General features: G+C 40.1%; 1 protein-coding gene across 6 annotated transcripts in view; it reads left to right on the top strand.

Annotated features, from left to right (window-relative positions):
- The first annotated feature begins 9,109 nt into the window (after positions 1 to 9,109).
- The window catches only part of UBN2 (ubinuclein 2), an 89,478-nt gene continuing 73,987 nt past the window's right edge, over positions 9,110 to 24,600 (top strand). For 2 of the 6 annotated variants that reach the window (XR_003431860.1, XM_027101768.1), the window contains exons 1-2: positions 9,146 to 9,813; positions 15,673 to 15,768. Coding sequence is in view for 5 of the 6 variants with exons in the window: in XM_027101768.1 (XP_026957569.1) it covers positions 9,340 to 9,813; positions 15,673 to 15,768 (570 nt within the window). In the remaining variant the exon portion in view is untranslated. Of the gene's footprint in view, positions 9,814 to 15,672; positions 15,769 to 24,600 lie in introns of all 6 variants that reach the window. The other 4 variants (XM_027101769.1, XM_027101772.1, XM_027101770.1 and 1 more) reach the window with 4 other exon arrangements.

Here is a 24,600-nt window from a genome sequence, read left to right as displayed (position 1 = left end):
GGGGGTGTGGGGCAGGGGGAATTGGATGAAGGCAGTCAAACGGTACGAATTTCCAGTTATAAGAAAAATAAGTGCTAGGAATGTAATGTACAACATGAGAAATAATTTAATTAACACTGCTGTTTGTTATATATGAAAGTTAAGAGTGTAAATCCTAAGAATTCTCATCACAAGGAAAAATTTTTTTCTTTCTTTAATTTTGAATCTATATGAGATGATGGATGTTCACTAAACTTATTGTGATAATAATTTCACAATGTACATCAAATCATTATGCTGAACCCCTTAAACTTATACAGTGCTGTATGTCAATTACACCTCAATAAAACGGGAAGAAAAAATAAGACTTCTGGAGATAGACGTTGGTGGTGGTGATTGCAAAACAATGTGAACATACTTAATGCTGCTAATCTGTACACATTAAAATGGTTAAGATGGTAAATTTCATGCTATGTGTATTTCACCATGAATAAAAATAATGTTTAACTTTTTTTTTTTTTTTTTTGGCAGTGCCACACGGCTTACAGGATCTTAGTTCCCTGACCAGGGATTGAACCCTGGTCCTTGGCAGGGGAAGCCGAGTTCTAACCACTGGACCGCCAGGGAATTCCCACTAAAAATAATGTTTTAAAAAATAAACACACACATGGGACTTCCCTGGCGGTCCAGTTGTTAAGACTCTGCACTTCAAATTCAGGGGGCATAGGTTCAATCCCTCGTGGGGAACTAAGATCCCACGTGCTGCGCAATGCGGCCAAAAAAGAAAACACACACACACACAAAACAAACAAGAAAACCCCATTGTGTTGATTGAAAGAAGCCAGACATAATAGTACATAATGAGTACATACCATATCAGTCTGTGTATGTAAGTTTCAAGAACAGGCAAAACTAATCTATGGTGAAAGCAGTCAGAATGGGGGTAACTTCTGTGAGAGTTCTGAGTGGAAAGGAACATGAAAGACCTTTCTGGGGTTAAAGAAACCTTATGTATCTTGAAATGGGTAGTGGTTAAAGGGTTGTATACAAGAAGAAAAATTCATTGTCGTATGCATTTTCCTGTATGTTAAGAATTCCTTAATTTGTATAAAAAATAAATAAAATAAAATTCAAAAGAAAAAAATGATGCCCATAAAAAAAAAGAATTCCTTAATTTAAAAACTAAAAAAAGATGCCAATGTTCAGCTACCAGAGTTGGCTTCAGCTCAAAACAAGCACACCTCGACTATCTCCAGCTGATAGTTAAACCACTTCTGTTTCAAGCCACACAGTGTCCCTCCACAGATCACTTTTCAGTTGCATGTGTCTACATCCAGATATTTTATGTATATATAAATAATAGGGGGGAGGGATGGTTAATCGGCCCTGGTGCTATTTTTCTCATTTCTTCAGAACGGTACCTTTCTGCCAGAAGCCAAACGTATTTCAATATATCAGTCTTTCCTTTCTTACGTTCTTGGTAAGATTATACTAACAAAACATATTTCCCCTTGTACAACTATGTTATATTAAAAAAAAATCTACCTATGGATTTTCATAAAAGAAACATATGCTGTGTATTTTTTCACTTCAGAATAAAGTTTTCTAAAGGGAAAAAAAATACATTATTTCCCCCCTTTAGCACAATGTTTTCTCTTTTTGCACAAATAGTAGTATACTAAATATTGTTCTGCATGTTGTTTTTTTCACTTAAGTATAGATCTTAGTGATGAAACATTTTTTTGAAGATTGCTTTAAATTCCAGTGAATATATCGACTTATCATAAGAGAAATGTACATTAAAATCATTTAAATAAATATATCAGCTTGGCAAAGATCAAAAAAGCTAATAGGGACTTCCCTGGTGGTCCAGTGGTTAAGACTCCACGTTCCCAATGCAAGGGGCCTGGGTTTGCTCCCTGGTCAGGGAACTAGATCCCGCACGTGGCAACGAAGATCCCGCACGCTGCAACTAAGACCTGGCGCAGCCAAATAAATAAATATTTTAAAAAGGCAGATAACATAATATATTTTCAAGGATATTAGGAAATAGAGACCCTCATGCATTGGTGGTAGAATATAAATTGATACATTCTATGGAGGGTAATTTATCAAATTAGAAATGCACATATTCCTTCATTCAGCAACTGAGTCAGGTTAAGCATATTTCATTCACTTGAGAGCCATTTGTATTTCCTTTCCAGTGAACTATCTGTTCATGTCTTTCCCTATTTTTCTATTAGGTTATTACTGTTGTGTCTCCTTGATGTTTATAGATTAGGGAAATTCACTCTTTGTGAAAGGTGTTGCAATTTTATTCCAGTTTGTCATTTGCCTTTTGACTGATGCTGTTTTTCTTTCATGAAATTTATTTTATTTTATTATTTTTCAAAATTATATTTATTTATTTATTGGCTGTGTTGGGTCTTTGTTGCTGTGTGTGGGCTTTCTCTAGCTGAGGCAAGTGGGGCCTATTTTTCCTTGCGGTACGCAGACTTCTCTTGGCAGTGGCTTTTCTTGTTGCAGAGCATGGGCTCTAGGCTCTCGGGCTTCAGTAGTTGTGGCACATGAGCTCAGTAGTTGTGGCTCACTGGCTCTAGAGCACAGGCTCAGTAGTTGTGGTGCAGGGGCTTAGTTGCTCCACGGCATGTGGGATCTTCCCGGACCAGGGCTCGAACCCGTGTCCCCTGCATTTGCAGGCAGATTCTTTACCACTGCACCACCAGGGAAGCCCCATGAAATTTATTTTAAATAGTTGCAATTATCAATCATACTTGGAAAGGCCTTTCCTAGTGTGAGTTTTTAAAAAAATCTCACCTGATTTCTTCTAAAGTTTTTATGATTTCTTTTTTTTTAAGTGAAGAAACTACAATTATTTTTATTGAAAAATGTGAAAGTGAAATATTATATTTATTGCATTATTTTTCTTAACATCTTTTGGAGTATAATTGCTTTACAATGGTGTGTTAGTTTCTGCTTTTAACAAAGTGAATCAGCTATATGTGTACATATATCACCATATCCCCTCCCTCTTGCTTCTCCCTCCCACCCTCCCTATCCCACTCCTCTAGGGGGACACAAAGCACTGAGCTGATCTCCCTGTGCTATGCAGCTTCTTCCCACTAGCTATCTATTTTACATTTGGTAGTGTATATATGTCAGTGCTACTCTCTCACTTCATCCCAGCTTACCCTTCCCCCTCCCCGTGTCCTCAAGTCCATTCTCTATGTCTGTGTCTTTATTCCTGTCCTGCCCCTAGGTTCATGAGAACCTTTTTTTTTTTTTTTTAAGATTCCATATATGTGTGTTAGCATATGGTATTTGTTTTTCTCTTTCTGACTTACTTCACTCTGTATGACAGACTCTAGGTCCATCCACCTCACTACAAATAGTTCAATTTCGTTTCTATTTATGGCTGAGTAATATTCCATTGTATATATGTGCCACATCTTCTTTATCCACTCAACTGTCAATGAACACTTAGGTTGCTTCCATGTCCTGGCTATTGTAAATAGAGCTGCAATGAACATTGTGGTACATGCCTCTTCTTCAATTATCGTTTTCTCAGGGTATATGCCCAGTAGTGGGATTGCTGGGTTGTATGGTAGCTCTACTTTTAGTTTTTTGAGGAACCTCCATACTGTTCTCCACAGTGGCTGTATCAATTTACATTCCCACCAACAGTGCAGGAGGGTTCCCTCTTCTCCACACCCTCTCCAGCATTTACTGCTTGTAGATTTTTTGATGATGGCCATTCTGACCGGTGTGAGGTGATACCTCATTGTAGTTTTGATTTGCATTTCTCTAATGGTTAGTGATGTTGAGCATCCTTTCATGTGTTTGTTGGCCGTCTGTATATCTTCTTTGGAGAAATGTCTATTTAGGTCTTCTGCCCATTTTTGGATTGGGTTGTTTGTTTTTTGTTATTGAGCTGCATGAGCTGCTTATAAATTTTGGAGATTAATCCTTTGTCAGTTGCTTCATTTGCAAATATTTTCTCCCATTCTGAGGGTTGTCTTTTGGTCTTGTTTAGGGTTTCCTTTGCTGTGCAAAAGCTTTGAAGTTTCATTAGGTCCCATTTGTTTATTTTTGTTTTTATTTCCATTTCTCTAGGAGGTGGGTCAAAAAGGATCTTGCTGTGATTTATGTCATAGAGTGTTCTGCCTATGTTTTCCTCTAAGAGTTTGATAGTGTCTGGCCTTACATTTAGGTCTTTAATCCACTTTGAGTTTTTTGTTGTATACAGTGTTAGGGAGTGTTCTAATTTCATTCTTTTACATGTAACTGTCCAGTTTTCCCAGCACCACTTATTGAAGAGGCTGTCTTTTCTCCATTGTATATTCTTGCCTCCTTTATCAAAGATAAGATGACCATATGTGTGTGGGTTTATCTCTGGGCTTTCTATCCTGTTCCACTGATTTTTATTTCTGTTTTTGTGCCAGTACCAACCATACTGTCTTGATTGTGTTTTCATTGTCATTTGTCTCTAGGTATTTTTTGATTTCCTCTTTGATTTCTTCAGTAATCTCTTGGTTATTTAGTAGCGTATTGTTTAGCCTCCATGTGCTTGTATTTTTTACGGTTTTATTTTCCTGTAATTGATATCTAGTCTCATAGTGCTGTGGCCAGAAAAGATACTTGATACAATTTCAATTTTCTTAAATTTACCAAGGCTTGATTTGTGACCCAAGATATGATCTATCCTGGAGAATGTTCCATGAGCACTTGAGAAGAAAGTGTATTCTGTTGTTTTGGGATTAAACGTCTTATAAATATCAATTAAGTCCATCTTGTTTAATGTGTCATTTAAAGCTTGTGCTTCCTTATATATTTTCATTTTGGATGATCATTGGTGAAAGTGAGGTGTTAACGTCCCCTACTGTGATTGTGTTACTGTCGATTTCCCCTTTTATGGCTGTTAGCATTTGCCTTATGTATTGAGGTGCTCCTATGTTGGATGCATAAATATTTACAATTGTTATATCTTCATCTTGCACTGATCCCTTTATCATTACGTAGTGTCCTTCTTCATCTCTTGTAATAATCTTTATTTTAAAGTCTATTTTGTCTGATATGAGAATTGCTACTCCTGCTTTCTTCTGATTTCCATTTGCATGGAACATCTTTTTCCATCCCCTCATTTTCAGTCTGTATGTGTCCCTAGGTCTGAACTGGGTCTCTTGTAGACAGCATATATATGGTTCTTGTTTCTGTACCCATTCAACCAGTCTATGTCTTTTGATTGGAGCATTTAATTCATTTACTTTTAAAGTAATTATTGACATGTATGTTCCTTTTTCTTCTATTGTGTTTGTTGCCTAGAGAAGTTCCTTTAGCATTTGTTGTAAAGCTCGTTTGGTGGTGCTGAATTCTCTTAACTTGTGCTGTCTGTAAAGGTTTTAATTTCTCCATGGAATCTGAGTGAGATCCTTGCTGGGTAGAGTAATCTTGGTTGTAGGTTATTCCCTCTCATCACTTTAAATATGTCCAGCCACTCCCTTCTGGCTTGCAGAGTTTCTGCTGAAAGATCAGCTGTTAACCTTATGGGGATCCCCTTGTATGTTATTTGTTGCTTTTCCCTTGCTGCTTTTAATATTTTTTCTTTGTATTTAATTTTTGATAGTTTGATTAATATGTGTCGTGGCATGTTTCTCCTTGGATTTATCCTGTATGGGGCTCTCTGTGCTTCCTGGACTTGATTGACTATTTCCTTTCCCATGTTAGGGAAGGGAAGTTTTCAACTATAATCTCTTCAAATATTTTCTCAGACCCTTTCTTTTTCTCTTCTTCTCCTGGGACCCCTAAATTCGAATGTTTGTGTGCTTAATGTTGTCCCAGAGGTCTCTGAGACTGTCCTCAATTCTTTCCATGCTTTTTTCTTTATTCTGCTCTGCGATAGTTATTTCCACTATTTTATCTTCCAGGTCACTTATCCATGCTTCTGCCTCAGTTATTCTGCTATTGATTCCTTCTAGAGAATTTTTAATTTCAGTTGTTGTGTTGTTCATCATTGTTTGTTTGCACTTTAATTCTTCTATGTCCTCGTTAAACGTTTCTTGTATTTCCTCCATTCTATTTCCAAGATTTTGGATCATCTTCACTATCATTACTCTGAATTCTTTTTCAGGTAGACTGACTATTTCCTCTTCATTTGTTTGGTCTGGTGGGTTTTTACTTTGCTCCTTCATCTGCTGCATATTTCTCTGTCTTCTCATTTTGTTTAACTTACTGTGTTTGGGGTCTCTTTTTTGCAGGCTGCAGGTTCATAGTTCCCATTGTTTTTGGTGTCTGCCCCCAGTGCATGAGGCTGGTTCACTGGCTTGTGTAGGCTTCCTGGTGGAGGGGACTGGTGCCTGTGTTCTGGTGGGTGGGGCTGGATCTTGTCTTTCTGGTGGGCAGGGCTGCATCCGGTGGTGTGTTTTGGGGTGTCTGAGAACTTAGTATGATTTTAGGCATTCTCTCTGCTAATGGGTGGGGTTGTGTTCCTGTCTTGCTAGTTGATTGGCATGGGGCATCTAGCACTGGAGATTGCTGGCCGTTGGGTGGAGCTGGGTCTTAGCATTGAGATGGAGGTCTCTGGGAGAGCTCTCGCTGATTGACATTACATGGGGCCAGGAGGACTCTGGTGATCCAGAGTCCTGAACTTGGCTCTGCCACCTCAGAGGCTGAGGTCTGACACCCAGCCAGAGCACCACGACCCTGTCAGCCACAGAGCAGTGAGTGTGGCAGTCTCCATTATGAAGTCAGATTATGAGGGTCTACAATAGCCATTCAGCTAGAACAGGCTGACTTGGTAGCAATTTGTCTACGAGGTTGTCTCCAGCAGCCGGTGGCTAAAAGAGTAGGTCTCCGCATGTGCTGCCAGAATGTTAAACGTTTGTATAGCAGTGTTCACTGGGTTCAGTCATGGATTTGGTACAGATCGTCTCAAGAACACCTTACCCTTATAAGGCTGTGTGCTTGAATCAGCTCCTACGCCTGAGAGTCTACAAGCTGCAGGAAGACGAGACCACCCGGGGCAGCCTGCAAGCCATGATTCTTGCCACGAACCCTGCTGCTGCCATCGTGGAATCCAGCTTCCCCCGCTGTTGCTGGAAGAAGGCAGGAAAGGCTGCCCCAAGATGGCAGACATGTTGGCACCATGCCTGATTTCACTTTTTACATTTAAAACTTTGATTCATTAGATATTTATCCTTCTGTAAGGTGTGAAATACAATTTTATTCTTGTCTCAGATTTGTCTCCTACATCTTTCCCCATCTTGCTCACTGTGCTCCAGCCACTCTGACCTTTTGGCCAATTCACCAAGTTCACTCCCTACACAGTCTTTTTGCAGTTGCTTTTCTTTTTTTGTGATATTCTGCCTTTGGATCTTCCCAAGACATTCTAGTCTTAAACGTGTCTTCCTCAGAGAGGAATAACATAAAAAGTACTACCATGACATTGAACTGTCTTGAAATCTACCTATTTATGTTAATTCTGTTTGTCTCTGCTATTGTCAATTATGTTTTTCCTATTGCTTAATTCCACAAGGCAGCCATTTTAAGCTTATTGGTAAATTCATTTTGGGTAAAATGGGAGACAGGGATTTGGGGACAATCCTGCTGCTCTGCCTCTAGGATAGAACATTAATGGAAAGGCATTAAAGGATCAGATTGATTTGCCCTTTTTCTATAAATACACTTCTCCATAGGTGCAAGATTACCACACCCTGGATTGAACATTAATCTTCAACATGAGATTTGAGAGTTTGTGAAATTATCAGAATTGAAGATGTTTTAGATACTAATTATTCATAAAAAGGTATGAGTAGCTTGATCTCACAGGATATTTTATATATAACAAAAACTGAATGACTGATCTTACAGCATTACAGTTAGATAGCACGAATATCTTACACATTTTAGGTAATCTAATATTTTAGACAAAGATATTCTGACTTTGCATTGAACAAGAATTGACTTTGACCTATTCCCAGCCTCTTCGAAGGCCCTCACTCCTCCAAAAAAGTATTTAGGATTTTTGTATGAGCAATTGAGAACTGGGAGGGAACATCATACCATCGATTCCAACACCATCTTTATACAAATAGGGAAAGTAATAGGAGGGCAAAAAACCGGAACCCATTCAGAATTCATCTATGACATCATACTGACTCAAAGAGTCATCAGTAGGTGTTAACATTGTTAATCCGGTTAATTGAATTAACAGAAGGTGTGGGAGGCGAGCCCTTAGATTTGTTTTCCATTAAATGGATTAAAATGGATGGTAATCCTCATTCTTTTAAAGGTGAATTTCAATTAGTTTATTACAGGTGTGACTATGAGGCCTTCCCAATTAAGGCTCCTCTCCTACCGGAAATGGGTCATTTAGCATTCCACTTTCAAGAGAGTACGTCCCATAAAATACCATCAAACTCTGTTGAGAAGAGTCTTTTTTTAAAAATTAATTTAAACAGTTTAGACTTTATGAACGAGCCCATGTTCATTTGCGTGTTCAATTTCCCAACTGCAAAACGTTACTGAGCATTTTACGACCGTGTCACACAATCCTCCCTGCAGCTGGGCGAGAAAAACAGGAGTCGGTTTAGGAACGGGAGGCCTGTGGGAGTCAACGTCGCGCTTTGCGCAGGGAAGCCGCAGGGCGAGTCCGGCTGGAGTTAGCCATTTCCTTTCTTCCCCCGATACTTCGGGCTGCGGGGGTGCTGGCCGGGCGTACACCGAGGCTGGTCCCTGCGTCCCTCTACCCTTTCCCCGCATCCGCCTTGACTAACCAGCTGACAACCCCAACTCTCTGAAAGCGAGAGCGGGAGGCGACCGGCGCCATAGCCAGATCCGTCCCAGGCACATCTCCGACGCTCGCCTTTGGGCGAGCCCCAAACGCGCCTCTGGTTTCCAGGTGCGAATAGGAAGCTTCTCCGGAAACCCCAGACGCCTCCCCTTTAGGAAGGGCGCAGACGGCGTCTCTGTTTCCAAGGAAACCGGTCTTGCCATGACGTCACTTCCGCTGACCTGTCTGGACTCCAGGCTGTTGGGAGGAAAAGAGGAAAACTGAGCCACAGCCACGACGGTGGATGTGAGCGTCTCCTGTCTGCGCATGCGCCCGCTCAGCGGCCTGCTTCTATTTATGTGGGGGATCCAACATGGCGGCCGCAACGATCCTGGCGATGGCGGTGGAGCCCATCAGAACATAGTGGCGGGGAAGGGGGGACAGTCCGCACTCACGGTGGCGTCGGCGGCGACGGCTGAGGGTGGTGGAGGGAAGAAAAGCGACGGAGAGCAAAAGGAAGGGCAGGCAGGCAAACAACTCGGCGTAGAACCGAGCGCTGGCTCGAGCGAAGGCAGAGGGCCAGAACAGTGGGGATGGCGGAGCCACGCAGAGTAGCGTTTATTAGCCTGTCACCGGTGAGGCGGCGCGAGGCCGAGTTCCCGGGGGCCGAACGCGAGCCCGACTACCCTCGCGAGCCCCCCCGACTGGAGCCGCAGCCGTACCGCGAGCCGGCCCGGGCGGAGCAGTCGGCCCCGCGGGAGGTTGCCCCCCGGTCGGACGCGCAGCCCCCGCCGCGGGAGAAGCCGCTCCCCCAGCGCGAGGTCAGCCGCGCCGAGCCGCCCATGTCGCTGCAGCGCGAGCCCCCTAGGCCCGAGCCGCCGCCGCCGCCGCCGCTCCCGCAGTTGCACTTGCAGCCGCCTCCGCCGCGGGAGTCGGCTTCCCGGGCCGAGCCGCAGCAGAGGCCGTCGAAGGAGACAGTGCGCCTGGAGCTGGTGCTCAAGGATCCCACCGACGAGAGCTGCGTGGAGTTCAGCTACCCGGAGCTGTTGCTGTGCGGAGAACAACGGGTACAGAAGATCCCTCCCTCATCCCCTAGACCCCGGGAGCCTCAGGACCCGTCCGCCTCCCCCAGTGGTTTGCCCCTTCCGAAGCCCACCTTGCGTGTCTCGGGTTGCCCCAGAGGGTGGCTGGAGGGGGCAGGGGCCGAGCGGGTGGACGGGCGGTTGGTGCTGCTTTCCTCTGGTCCCCAGTGTTGGCCGAGGCTCCCACCCGGCTCCACTAACCCCCCCCTCGCCACCGCCATCGTACGCCCGCTCCAAACGCTGTTCCAAGCCGGCTTCCCTCTGCACCTTTCGAAACCTCAGGTTTCCTCTCGGCTTCCCACAAAAAATCTGGGGGCCCTGCACGTTGCGTTGTTGGGTTTTGCTTGCGGAGCTCCAGTTGGGGGACACGCCCCCCAGTCTGAAGCAGAGAGATTGTGTAACCTCTCCAGTATCATCCTTACCTTCATCGCTGTTGTGCTGGGTGCTGAGATGTGCTTCTGAGCGTGGGGTATTTATCTTAATTGAAAGGGGATTTAAAAGTAATCTAAACATTTTCAGAGTAAGGATTCCACTTTAGGATTGGAGGTTACGTGGGTTAGTTATCTGGTTCCTTATTTTTCTCTCTCGTGTTGATATTGGTAAACCTTTTTAGCTTTGTTTACTCTAGTGTTCATACAATAATTGAATGGGAGGGTGTCTCGTATTTGGTGCCTACCATCATATCCTTGTTTGAGTACATATCATTAGTTTATTGGTCCTACTTGGAGGATATTGCACTTGGCCATTGTAATTTTTGAAGAGTGATGAAAAAAAACTTAGCTTTGAATTTCTAAAAACTTTATTGAAAATATATAGGTATGCCTTTGGTGGAACTGGTGAACAATGGAGATAGGAGAGAGGTTCGTTGATAACTAATTTTTATTGTTGGTTGGTGATGTTCAGAAGTAAACTAGAAAGGGAAATGGTAGAGTAACAATAATAAGAGAACAGTTTCCTCTGTTGTTTAGAGACTATGCTCTTTATTAGGTTTTGCTTTAGCACAGGTCTAATGGACTCCAGAAGTCACTTGTTTTATTTTCATCTTCAATTATCTTTATAGTTGAAATGAATACCTTAGTTTAAAAATATCATACTAAACAACGTCACTAGATTTTGTTTATTGTAAGGCCAACTAATCTTTTGATCATTATTTACAAATACTGCTGTGTGGTCAAACCAAAATGAATTGTTAAGGATAGAGATCATTTTGGTCATTTCCACATAACATTTTGTGCTTTAGATTCACTTTAGTGCCCCTGTCATTTATAAAGTGATGCCATTTTTTTCCCCCAAAGATTTTTGCAAATACTGGATTGGAGCATTTTTCAAAAAATTGTACTATGTTTGCTCTTCTAATCTATGTAAACTTGCAGTTTTACTTCCTAATCTACATCATAAGTTACAGGTGATTATATTTGGGAAAAATACATAGTAATGGCTAACATTTACTGATTTCTTACAATGTGCTAGACACAGTTCTAAGCGTAGTACATGGCTTGTGGAATTTAGTCCAGTAGAGCTCCATGAGACAGACACATTTATCCACATTTTGCAAATAAGGAGGCTGGTGTACAAAGTGCTCATATGTGTCTTATTAATACTTTTTTCCATGCTAGTACCAATTCTTAGTAAAGCAGAATTCTTACAATTAACTCATATAGTTTAAATTTAGAAAGTCCTGCCGAAATGAACTGAAATAAGAGTTATAGTAGATATACAAAGACCTCTGTTATGACCCTCTTTATGCTGTAATATTGATACTATGATAAACTAATAATAGATACGTATCTTTTAATTATAAGTATAAAGTTAATTTTGATACCCTATCGTATTAACTTGATAATATCAGAATTAATAGTTTCATGTAATAGGAGAAAGGTGAATAATTCAGTTTAATTTTTCTGTTTACACTATCAATTTGGGGTATTTTAGTCCAGATTTCTTGTACATTCAGCCATATATCATTTGTCATATTCCACTGAACCAAAATATCCATTGCTTATACAGTGTACCTTTGCAACAAAGATTTGCCAGATTTTCCTATGGTTACTCCCAGTGAACATATTTATTGCATAAGAAAGTGTAGAAAACACCTTTCTAAATGAAGTTGTCACATTTCCATGAAAGGAAATCCTAGGAAGAGAAACCATCAAAAAGCAAAATGTAAGCAATAGAATTGATCTGCAAAGTGGTGATTCCCAAATTTGCCCTCAGGAGGAGTCCAGTTTATTTTTAGTGATGTTGTAATATTTTCAAAATAGTTTTAATTTTAAGTTATTGTAATTGAACGACGTACTATGTAGCAGGGTTAGAGTAGAAAGGGGAGGAAAAGAGATCTTGTAAAATTAAAAGAAGAAAAGTTTCTAAGATTTTGAAATAGCCATCTATCACCCAATAAGATTTTACTTGATAGGTGTTAAGTATAAAAAAATCTGTTACATGTGAATACCGTCTGTACTAGGGTGAATTTAAATCATCCCCCTTTGTAAATACGAAATGAACAGTAAAACCCCAATTAACCTAATGCAGTTAGAAATTTTTCTAAACTTCTTATTAATACGGAAAAACAATTAAATGAGCGTGTGTTGGCAAAATGTGGAAAACAAAACCTCGTCTAGGTTGTCAGGACACAGGTTAGCTAAACCCTTAACCTTGTTATCTATAGAGTATTGATCATTGATTGAGGCTGAGACATTGCAATCATCTCTATCCTGAAAGATTAATTTGTTCACCATTTCTGGCTAAGGGGAATTGATACACAAGAAATTCTTTTTTAACTCTTAGTAAACCAGAAAATCACTTAACCAGAAAACATCTTCCTATAAACATGGTTAATTGAACATTCAGTATAGAAAGAAAATAAATGATTATAGTGTTAATGTGATTATATTGTTACCAGAGAATTCTATGATATTCCATTGCTTGTCACACTGCATGTTTCGGATAACATATACGAAAGCTCTCCTGAAAATGACGTTAATGAGTTAACATCAAGAGACAGAATCATTGGGTCACTTTTGCCTGTGGGTGGTTGGTAATTTTGATATTTACTAATTGTCAGATCTTTTCACCTGAAAAACGTAAAGCTTACTTAGAGCCTTGATTGTGGATAAGCGTTACTTCTTAACTGTGAAAGAAAGGTGACTCAGTTTTCTTAAGTTTATTTTTATAAACTAGCAAGGGTAAATAAGAGATTTACTTTTGCTGCCTATATAAAGTCTACATAAAATAGTTCAGAATGGTGTATAAGGTGATTCTTATTAAAAATATATATTCGTGTATTTATATTTGCACATATAAAATGGGTCAGACCAGTAGTAAGACCTAGTATTTGGATTTCATAGTGACATGAAGGAAACTGTTTATAATGGCAAGCAAGTCATGGTGGTTGTTTACTCTGCTTAACTTTAGTCTCAAGTTAAGGCTATGCCCTGAATATGCCTAGTACTTCTTATTTCATCACCAGTCTATTTCTGCTAGTTCGTTTCCTTTCAGGTCATATTTATATTTTCCATTGGTAACTCCTATTGGAATAAAAGATTCTATAAATATATTACTTATTATAATAGATAATTTAAAAAATTGATTCAAAAATTCCTTTAAGCTTTAAGATGTATCCTTTAATTCTAATGCCCTAGGTATGATGAATTGTTTTGTATTCATTATGTCCATATTTTTCTGTCATATTTTTAGATTAATCATGTCTCAGACTTAATAGCCAGGATCATGTATCTCAGTTTCAAACTGCAAATCTTCATCCCTTCTGCATTTTTTCTTGCCCTTCAGGGCAAATCTGTATCTAATATTTCAGCTGTGATATATTTTCATTTTTAATTACTGCTTGAAGATGCTACATCAGTAATAGCATCTAGCCTTTTTTTTAAATGGACTTCTTAGTTGTTCATAATTAGATGAAAATAACATTTTTATCCACATGTAGCTCCTTGTTTTGGGTTTTTTGTATATTGAAATATATATATGTGTGTGTGTATATATGTATATCTATGAAATGTGTCTGTGAAAATAGTGAAGGATGTGATGTATCTTTTTGTTTGTTTTGGTCAATAGATGGCAAATGTGGGATCCTAGCTCTGTGTCTGTGTTTGTTTTTTTTAATTTATTTTTTATAAATGTATTTATTTTATTTATTTATTTTTGACTGCGTTGGGTCTTCGTTGCAGCGCGCGGTCTTTCTCTAGTTGTGGCGAGCAGGGGCTACTCTTCATTGCGGTGTGTGGGCTTCTCATTGCGGTGGCTTCTCTTGTTGTAGAGCATGGGCTCTAGGTGCATGGGCTTCAGTAGTTGTGGCACACAGGCTCAGTAGTTGTGGCTTGCAGGCTCTAGAGCGCAGGCTCAGGAGTTATGGCGCACGGGCTTAGTTGCTCCACGGCATGTGGGATCTCCCCGGACCAGGGCTTGAACCCGTGTCCCCTGCATTGGCAGGTGGATTCTTAACCACTTTGCCACCAGGGGAGCCTTGTTTGTGTGTGTTTTAAACCATGCATTATAGTAGATTTTCACTCTCCTTGCTAGAAAGAAGCTATGATAATATAATCTGTTTGTAGCAATTGAACTTTTGTGCTTCGTTTACAAGTCGTATGTATTTTCTGAATGGATTTTCATTGACAGGATGTAGGTGATACAGAGGTGGTCAATGCTAGGCCTCAGCAAAAAGCTGTAGCAGCTACAGATACTCCAGTGCTAACTCAGGGCAGATGATTAAATGTTGATTGTAATAACCTAGATTCCAATAACCTTTTAGAAGCATTGTCTGACCAAAGTGGTTAATCTTTGTTGGGAAGATCTCAAACTAGAGTTATAGGTGGGATTTTCATGTTTACCTAATTTTCTTGGGTTCTTTGGCCTTTTTATTTTTGATGGGGTAACCATAGATCATTTTGTGGGTGACGACAGTTTGAATTGTTGAGTTCTTAACCACCAAAAAACTTTAGAATGTGTAAGAGTTCATTAAAACTGCAAATATTTTTGCTATAAACCAACATTTCATTCTATTTCCTTTTTTTTTTACTGTTGAATTTTTTGTTTTCTAATTTTAAAAAAATTTAATTTTTTAAATGAAGTGTAGTTGATTTACAGTGTTGTATTAGTTTCCTTTTTAGTGACTTTTTTATTAAAAATTTTTTTCAATTTATTTATTTATTTTTGGCTGTGTTGGGTCTTCGTTGCTGCGCGCGGGCTTTCTCTAGTTGCGGCGAGTGGGGACTGCTCTTTGTTGCGGTGTGCAGGCTTCTCATTGCAGTGGCTTCTCTTGTTGCAGAGCACGGGATCTAGGCGTGGGGGCTTCAGTAGTTGTGGCACGCAGGCTCAGTAGTTGTGGCTCACGGGCTCTAGAGCACAGGCTCAGTAATTGTGGCGCACGGGCTTAGTTGCTCCGCAGCATGTGGAATCTTCCCGGATCAGGGCTCGAACCCATGTCGCTTGCATTGGCAGGTGGATTCTTAACCACTGTGCCACCAGGGAAGTCCCTTTTTAGTTACTTTTTTCTTTTTTTTTTTTTTTTGTGGTACGTGCGCCTCTCACTGCCGTGGCCTCTCCCGTTGCGGAGCACAGGCTCTGGATGCGCAGGCCCAGCGGCCATGGCTCACGGGCCCAGCCGCTCCGCAGCACGTGGGGTCCTCCCGGACCGGGACACGAACCCGCGTCCCCTGCATCGGCAGGCGGACTCTCAACCACTGCGCCACCAGGGAAGCCCTTTAGTTACTTTTTAATGCTTCTAACTTTGTTAATATTTGGAAAAATTGACTCATGTTTTAAATTTAGATATATTCAACTCTGGTTGAAGTAATACTAATATTTCTATTTCTTTTACCATTCACTTTGAAGCAGAAGAAGCCCATTTACATGGAAGACCCGTTCAATGATGATCATCAAGAGAGGCAAGAAGTGGAAATGTTGGCTAAGAAGTTTGAAATGAAATATGTAAGTATAATAAACTTTTCACATAGGTAATTTTATCCTGTTGGCCTATTTTTTTTTTCTGTGACAGTTTGGGAGGGCTGATAGCATCCATTGCTCACATTATCTTGTTCTAACAGATAGAACCCCAATAAATGGTTAGCTGGTCCTATAAAGATTCTGATAGGTTTGTGATGGCTGTAATAGTAGCTGTCATTTATTGTACTCCTTCTAGAGTTCAGGCAGTTTGCTTATCATCAATATCTCCAATCCTTATAACAGCACTCCAAGGTAAGTAATATGGACCACATTTTACAGATGAAGGAACAGGCTCTGAGCTTAAGGTTGAATAACTGATCCAAGGTCACACAATGGCAAGAATGAGGCTGCGTGTCCAGGTCTGTCTAGCTCTAATCCTTTGCTCTTTCCACTGCCATTGAGAACACTTTTAATTCCTTTGGTGTAGTAGTTCTCAAGCCTTCCTGCCTCTTAAGAGTTTAAGAGAATGCATGTGTGTACTTCTAGGCCACTGGGTTCAGGATCAATCAGAAGCAGCATGAAATTTCTTTATAAGTATCTTGTCTACCTTAAAATTCATGTGCATTTTATATTCTTTGCCACAGTAGATTGGTGTTTGTTTTAATATAAAAATAAATTTGAATTACCTGATTGTAAAGTTGCTTAATGTTATTCTCAATTTTTCTAGTATAATTGACTTTGTTGGAAGATTCCCCCCTATCCCCTCCCCATTTTTATCTTATGGCTTTAACTACCCTTTGTCTCTGCTAAAACATGACCCAGGAGAAGCAAGACCTTACCCTTTGTGGTTCCCCTGTGAGCATTGAAAAGTATCTCACAGAGATAGGATATCAGCTCACACTAGCTCTGTCATTCATGTTATCTTCAAAATGCAGCTACGGTCTTGGTGGACACTTGTTGGCTCTTTGCGGTAGTGAAGAAACAGTTTGGGGGATGGAGAAAATACATGAGAATATTTTGAAATGTGGGTCAGGTTCTAGGCCATACTTTGCCAGCTACTAGTTGTGTCCATTGGTGAGGTTATTTAACCTCTTTGGGCCATAGTTTTCTTATCTGTAAATTGAGATGTTCAGGTTTTTCACAGCCCCTTGTGGCTCTGTATTCTGTGGCTGTATAATATCTTTAGGGGTGGACTAATGGGTGTTTCCATGGAAGAAATAGCCAAAGTTGTTACATTTGTAGTGTTAATTATAATACAGTGTTCTCAGATTATAAATCCTGAAATAACTGTCTAAACTTTTTATACAGATTAATACATTGGTTAAATTTAATGTTTTAACCAGGTAGTACATTTACATGGTTCAAATTCAAAAATGAAAAAAAATATAGAGTGAAAAATCTTCCTTTTATTCTACTGTCCACCCACCTTATTTCACTTCCTAGAGGCAAGTAATATTCTTGGGTGTCCTTCCAGAGATATTTTATGTGTATCTCTCTATATACATTATTCCTCCCCCTACCCCGCACCCCTTTTTACACATGTTACAGAATGCATTACATGGTTCTGCTCTTTGCTTTTTTCATTTACTATATCTTGGAGATTTTTTTCATATCAGGACAAAGAGAGCTTTCTCTCTCTCATTTTTAAAGCTACATGGTATTCCACTGTATGGACATATCACCGCTTATTTAACTAGTCCCGACATAATTTCAGTTGTTTCCAAAAATTTACCCTTCTAATAGTACTGCAGTAAATTACTTAGTAGCATGCCATTTCATACATTTTCAAGTTTATCTTCAGACCAGATTCCTAGAAGGGGAATTTTTAGGTCAAAAGATTTATGCATTTATAGTTTTGGTATATACAGTATTATCAAATTACCAGTTTCTACTCCCTCCAACACTATATTAGAGTGCCTTTTTTCCCCATGGGTTATAACACCAAGGATTAGATTGCCCTTTGCAAGTGGAAAATTCCTAGCATATCCTGTAAGTAATGTACCTCACAGTTAGCATTAAATCTTATTGGGAAGCTTTTGGATAGTTCTTGGCATAGAAAAACCAATGTTCTGAAGAAGTTGGTTGATGTGTAAAGTTGTTTCAAATAACTAGGATATATACAAGCACTGTCATTGTGCAGGGATAAAATGTTATTCTTGTTATATTGGGCTGTATTTCTTCTCTAGATTTTTATTTTGGCTACTGACTCTCTTATTTCCATTCTAAGTAGAGATTTAAAATGTCCTACCTCATGAAGGCTTTATGTGCATAAACCTAAAAGCATGCCATGAATATTATATCCATGAATGTTAAATATGCATATTATAACAAATTATTTGGAACGTTTTAAGAAAATCATCAGGCTAAAAGTGACCTGGGAGAAGATATCTTGCCAGCTCTAGGCTCTAGGCTTCACAAAAGATCACTCTTAAACAACAAAGATTTTTATTGGTGTTCAGGCATATCATATACAGACATCTATATGTATATTTATACATATATGTTGTATATTTATTTATACAAATACTATATATATATTTTTTAAGTAAAAGAAAATCTTTTAGATATTTGCAAAATATTAACCCACCAAAGTTAGATTTCTCTTTTTGCAGATGACAAAAAGATGACTTAGTTCTTTGAGGTTTATAAAACACAGATAAAACTTGTATCCCTAGCTACCTTTTCTTCTTACTTTTTTTCCCTTCATAATATAACTTAGATGTCCTTGTCATTATTTCTTTTTTTTTAATTTTATTTACATTTTATTTATTTTTTGGCTGCGTTGGGTCTTCATTGCTGCGTGCGGGTGAGCAGGGGCTACTCTTCATTGTGGTGCGCAGGCTTCTCATTGCGGTGGCTTCTCTTGTTGCCGAGCATGGGCTCTAGGCTCACAGGCTTCAGTAGTTGTGGCACGCGGGCTCTAGAGCACAGGCTCCATAGTTGTGGCGCACGGGCTTAGTTGCTCCATGGCATGTGGGATCTTCCTGGAACAGGGCTCGAACCCGTGTCCCCTGCATTGGCAGGCAGATTCTTAACCACTGTGCCACCAGGGAAGCCCCCCTTGTCATTATTTCTGAAAATCGCTTAAGGTTACTTCTAGCCCTTTGTTTCTTGGAACGAGAGATGGAGTTATTTGTTAAATTTTGTATATAAATAATAAAATATTTGAGCATTTTTGTTGGACATACAAAGAGACATGGTATTTGCCGCCTCCTGGAGAAACTTTCAAAATCATTGGGAAGACAAAACATACATATGACACACAAATTCAGGGCCAAGCAGTGGCCTATGGAAATGAATGACTCTCCTTTGGGGACCTGAAAGTGAGTAGAAGTCCCATTCTTGAAATTGGAAGGAATTTTGGAGACTTGAATGGATACTTTCAACCTCCTTTCTACCCTTTGTAGGCTAGCAATGGATGAGATGCACCAGCAGCAATATATTGTAGTGGAAGGAGCCCAGGATTATGAGTTAATGCAGCTAGATTCTGATCCTCTCTTTGCCATAACTAGCTAGGTGACCTTAGTGAAGGCTCTTGGTTTTTTTATGCTTTAGTATGTGTGAGGGGAAAATAAGGTCTGCTTAGTCAACTTTATAGCACAAGGGTTTTGTCAAAATAAGATGAAAAATAGATTATTAGTGTTTGAAATATTTAAAGTGCTATCTAAATGTGAAATGCTGTTCAGTCACTTAAATATATCATTCTTTTTTTTCTTTTCTGAAAAATAATTTATTTAAAGAGGTAGCAAGTAACTGATTAATTCTGCAAAAGAATAGACATTAAAACACCTAATATTTTTCTCTCCCTTCCAGGCAGCCAGATGTGTGTGTGTGTGTGTGTGTGTGTGTGTGTGTGTGTTTATGTTTTTTTTTTAATTAATTAATTTATTTTTGACTGTTGGGTCTCTGTTGCTGCACGTGGCCTTTCTCTAGTTGTGGTGATCGGGGGCTAGTCTTCATTGCGGTGCAGGGGCTTCTCGTTGCCATGGCTTCTCTTGTGGAGCGTGGGCTCTAAGCGTGTGGGCTTCAGTAGTTGTGGCACGTGGGCTCAGTAGTTGTGGCTCATGGGCTCTAGAGTGCAGGCTCAGTAGTTGTGGCTCATGGGCTTTGTTGCTCTGCGGCATGTGGGATCTTCCTGGACCAGGACTTGAACCCATGTTCCCTGCATTGGCAGGTGGCTTCTTAACCACTGAGCCACGAGCGAAGCCCGGGCAGATATATTAACCAGGCCTCTTGATTATCCCAAGGGCTAGACGAATGCAGTGAATTACTTCATTGCATAAAACAGAAATTAAAACATATCATTCTTGTAGAGAATTGCTTTTATTCTGTACCTGTCATAAATTCTTTTTATGTAAACATCTATGTGGTTTTAACCTCTTTTAATTGATGACTCCACTGATTTTGATCTTTTAGTTCAGGCATTCTATTCCAAGTAGCCTTTATTTTTCGTCCTCCAGTCACTTTTTACATATTCTTAACTATTGTGGTCTTCTTAAAGACTACAACAGATTATTTGGAGCCCTTTAAGAAAATCCTCAGCTGGGACTTCCGTGGTGGTGCAGTGGTTAGGAATCCACCTGCCAATGCAGGGGACATGGGTTCGAGCCCTGATCTGGGAAGATCCCACATGCTGTGGAGCAACTAAGCCCGCGTGCCACAACTACTGAAGCCCACGTGCCTAGAGCCCGTGCTCCACAACAAGAGAAGCCACTGCAATGAGAAACCCGTGCACCACAATGAAGAGTAGCCCCTGCTCGCCACAACTAGAGAAAGCCTGTGCGCAGCAGTGAAGACCCAACGCAGCCAAAAAAAAAGAAAATCATCAGCCAGAAGTCGCCTGGGAGAAGAGACCTTGTCCAATCCTAGGCTCTCACAAAAGATCACTGTTAAGCAACAAATGAAGATATTTACTGACCTATTGTTTACTGTCCTTTAGTTACGTTAGTGCCTGAAATTCAGGAGTAGCAAATTCAGATGTCCCCAGTTTCCCCTGATTAATCAGTGAAGCAAGCCAGATGGACAATAAAGGTGGGGGATTGTTCCAAACAGGGGACAGTGCGTGCTCTAAAGGGGACATTGCTACTCAGTTCCAGCCTGTGTTACTTTGTAGGAATTTGGGCTTAGGGTTGCCAGATCTTTCCATTTCTCAAAAGAAGGCTGAAATCTGGATTTTACTCTGTTACCTCTTACTTTTTTTTTTTTTAAATAAATTTATTTATTTATTTTTGGCTGCATTGGGTCTTTGTTGCTGCGCGCGGGCTTTCTCTAGTTGCGGCGAGCGGGGGCTACTCTTCGTTGCGGTGCATGGGCTTCTCTTGTTGCGGAGCATGGGCTCTAGGCTCACGGGCTTCAGTAGTTGTGGCTCATGGACTCTGGAGCACAGGCTCAGTAGTTGTGGCACACGGGCTTAGTTGCTCTGTGGCATGTGGGATCTTCCCAGACCAGGGCTCAAACCCGTGTCCCCTGCATTAGCAGGTGGATTCTTAACCACTGCACCACCAGGGAAATCTGATTATATCTTACTTTTAAATGTGGGCTTCTAACTAAAACACCTACTGGGCCAAACAAAATGTCCCTCTGTGGGTCAGATTCGGCTCTCAAGCTTTTGTTTGAGACCTTTGTGTACTTGCTTCACTATTTTTTTCCTAATATATTTAAGTCATCAGTTCATCTACTTTTACATTCTGCCCTTTCTCGTCTGTGAGCAGAGTGGTTGGTGGTACATGTGGGGGCGTGTACCATTTCCATTGTGGAGGAGCGTGCGTTTGTAGGAAGTTTCAGAGAATGGAGCAAGTTAAACTCAATTGGGGGTTTCCAGATGCGGAGAAAAATGGGATGCAACTTGATCTCAGAAAATTGACAAATGTAATAACAGGTCCAGTGACCAAGGAGGTGGAAAGTATAAAATAAATCTTACATGTATAGTTTAAAAAAAAATATTGGATGCATTGAGATGTGGCTGCGTCCAAGAGTGATGTTAGTGATAAATTCTGTGTTTTACTGGAAGGCCTGAGAGGCAAGTTTATGGGCTTTTTGTGGTCTTTAGTATATCTAGCTGTTGCTTGTGCTGGAGAGTTGAGTGAGGGGGAGCAAGCGGCCACCTGAGGGAGAAGGGAAGGCTACTTGTGGAGTATAGGATGTGCCTTATCCTGCAGCAGTTGCTTGTGGAAGAGAATTGAGACAGCTTTGGTGATAGCAGAAATTATGGAGAGTATAGAACCCTGTATTGAATGGTTGGTTTGTGTTTTTTCCCCCATTCTGTCCTATTTTTATTGTCTATGTCATATTTCCTGTTATGTTACTCTTCAGGTAATGTGACACTGTGTATTCAGCACCAATTGCTAAATGTTCTTTTGGGAACAGAGCAGTATAAGTATTCAGCACTTACTTTTACCTAGAGTATATTAAATTGGTTGTTGTACATAAATCTTAATAAATAGCTAAGTCCGAGTTTTGACATTTGACATTTGTCTTGTTGGTTACTGTAGGAAGGAAGGAGGATACAGTTTAAAGAGGCCCCCGTGACTTTCCTCATTCCCAGTTTTAAGGCTCCAAATGTGGAGACTAAATATCCTACTGTCCAGTTCCGTTTTTAGGTGGTTTCTAGGTTGTGTATGTTTTTCCGAGGCCATGTATACGGTAGATCAGGGAATGAGGTTTGGTTTGATGGGTGTAGACTTGTTCTCTAAGCCTTCTAGGGCATAGGATAACCTATGGTGGTTGGCAGATTTCTTTTAGTGATTTTTCTCACTGTGTTACCCCAGTCATCTTGAAAGATCATGCTATCCTAGAATTGGATATAAATTCCATAATCTAAATGAAAGTGCTTAACACAATACCTGATACATCGCAGTTAATACTGCTTGAATCTGAATGACTCTCTAAACAGGAAGACATGTACTTCTGCCAGGCATTTATTAGCATGTATAAAATCACATTATGACTTTAAAATCTGCTTAGTACACCACATAGACTTTGAATACCACCTTTGATAGTACCACCTTTGATGCTTAATTCTTTGTGATTTTGGACTCTCAGAGCCCTAAGTAGCTTCGTATTTATTTTAAAAGGGAGGATAGGGACTTCCCTGGTGGCACAGTGGTTAAGAATGCAGGGGACACGGGTTTGATCCCTGGTCTGGGAAGATCCCACATGCTGTGGAGCAGCTAAGCCCGTGCTCCACAACTACTGAGCCTCTGCTCAAGAGCCTGCGAGCCACAACTACTAAGCCCGTGTGCCGCAGTTACTGAAGCCCGTGTGCCTAGAGGCCGTGCTCTGCAACAAGAGAAGCCACCGCAATAAGTCCACGCACCACAACGATGAGTACCCCCACTCGCCGCAACTAGAGAAAGCCCACACGCAGCATCGAAGACCCAACCCAGCCAAAAAAATAATAATAATAAATAAATAAAAGGGAGGATAAGGGTAGATTTGATGAGTTAAAAGTCATTTTGAGCAGTTTTACAAATAAGGCATTTGATGAAATAGAGTTAACTCTGTTTTTAATCAAAAACAAAGTATATTTATAAAAAGTCTTGATTTTCTTTTGGTATGGCTCTTAAAACTGATTTTGTCCAGTTATTTTTTAAAGGATGGCAATATCTTGGAATAACTATAATTTCCAATGAAATTGGCTTCTTCATGATATATACTACTCAACTGAGTGGAAAGGAAAAATATTTTTATACTTAAAATAATTATGAATTGTTTGAAAAGTATCCTCAAATATGAGACTGATATAAGTGGATGTTAGAAAGCATTTATGCACCCTATCTGGGAATTTTAAGAATTCTATCTGTTATTCATATTATTAGATGATCATCCACAGTTGCTGAGGCAGTAGAGCGTCCTTGGGAACTTCCTGGGCTGGTTTTCCTCTCTTTGTTTGAGCATTATGTTAGGTCTGGTCTCTAAGGATCAACTTGGTAGGGCTTTGGGTAAAGCAGTTTGGGCCAACTTGTAAATACCACCACAAAATAAATTCTACTTACAAAGCACAAATACCAGTGTATTTAGGTTATGTTGGCCAGTAATAGTGTAGTCCTACAAATACAATAAAAATGGGACATAGTAACCTTTCAAAGCAGTCTGAGGGGTGTGATTTTTTAAAGGGCGAGGGAGACTTCTCCACTCAAATAATTGTTTCTTTAGTGCAGTTATCAATTGTAATTGCTTGCCATGACATGCCCTTTTAAGTCCTTGGCTTCTTTGAGCTAAATAAATTCTCTTCATCTTCCTTCAGTCCCTTAGGAACAGTTGAGAATCAGCAGTTTTAGGGTATTTGGGAGGAAGGTTTTGTATCCGTAAGTGGTGATTATAGAAATCTGTGTATAGTATTTCTGTGCTGTTAAGTCAGCTCTTGACTGTCTTTCCACTGACTTAAATCTCTACCCTTTTCTATTGGTAGGTTAAGAAAATTAGTAAAGGTAGAAGATAAGGTTGTGACAGGGCTGGAACAAACAGGAAGCTTTGTGACCAGCAGATATTTTCTTCTCAGTTATCAGACTAGAGTCTTAGCAGTGTCATGATTCTTCTGTCTTCCACAGGTGATCAATGAAAGCTTGTTATTAGTTAGCTTTCTTATTACCTGAAGGCAATAGGGGGTCCCGTACTAAGAACACTTGTTGTTTGTTTTCCATTTTAGTGTTACAGTGTAATCGGACTTCATTGGCTTGAAACACTGATTATCAGGTTAAAGCAGGTACTAATGACTCAGTAAGCTAGTTTTTTTCTGAGTCATAGTGTGTGAACTAGTGCCCTAGGGGAGTAGATTTAAAGGGGTTTCTTCATTTTAGATGTAGCAAAATTCAAGGGTTTTTTAAATTTGGAAAATAAAATTTGTATTTCTATAAGATGCATTTATTGTGTAAACTG

The sequence above is a fragment of the Aethalodelphis obliquidens genome, unplaced genomic scaffold (genome assembly GCF_003676395.1).
Source record: "Aethalodelphis obliquidens isolate GAN/ISIS:26980383/991018 unplaced genomic scaffold, ASM367639v1 scaffold5, whole genome shotgun sequence".
In the NCBI taxonomy this organism is placed as follows: domain Eukaryota; kingdom Metazoa; phylum Chordata; class Mammalia; order Artiodactyla; family Delphinidae; genus Aethalodelphis; species Aethalodelphis obliquidens.
Note: the sequence above shows the minus strand (reverse complement) of the source record. Positions and strands in the feature narration are given on the sequence as shown.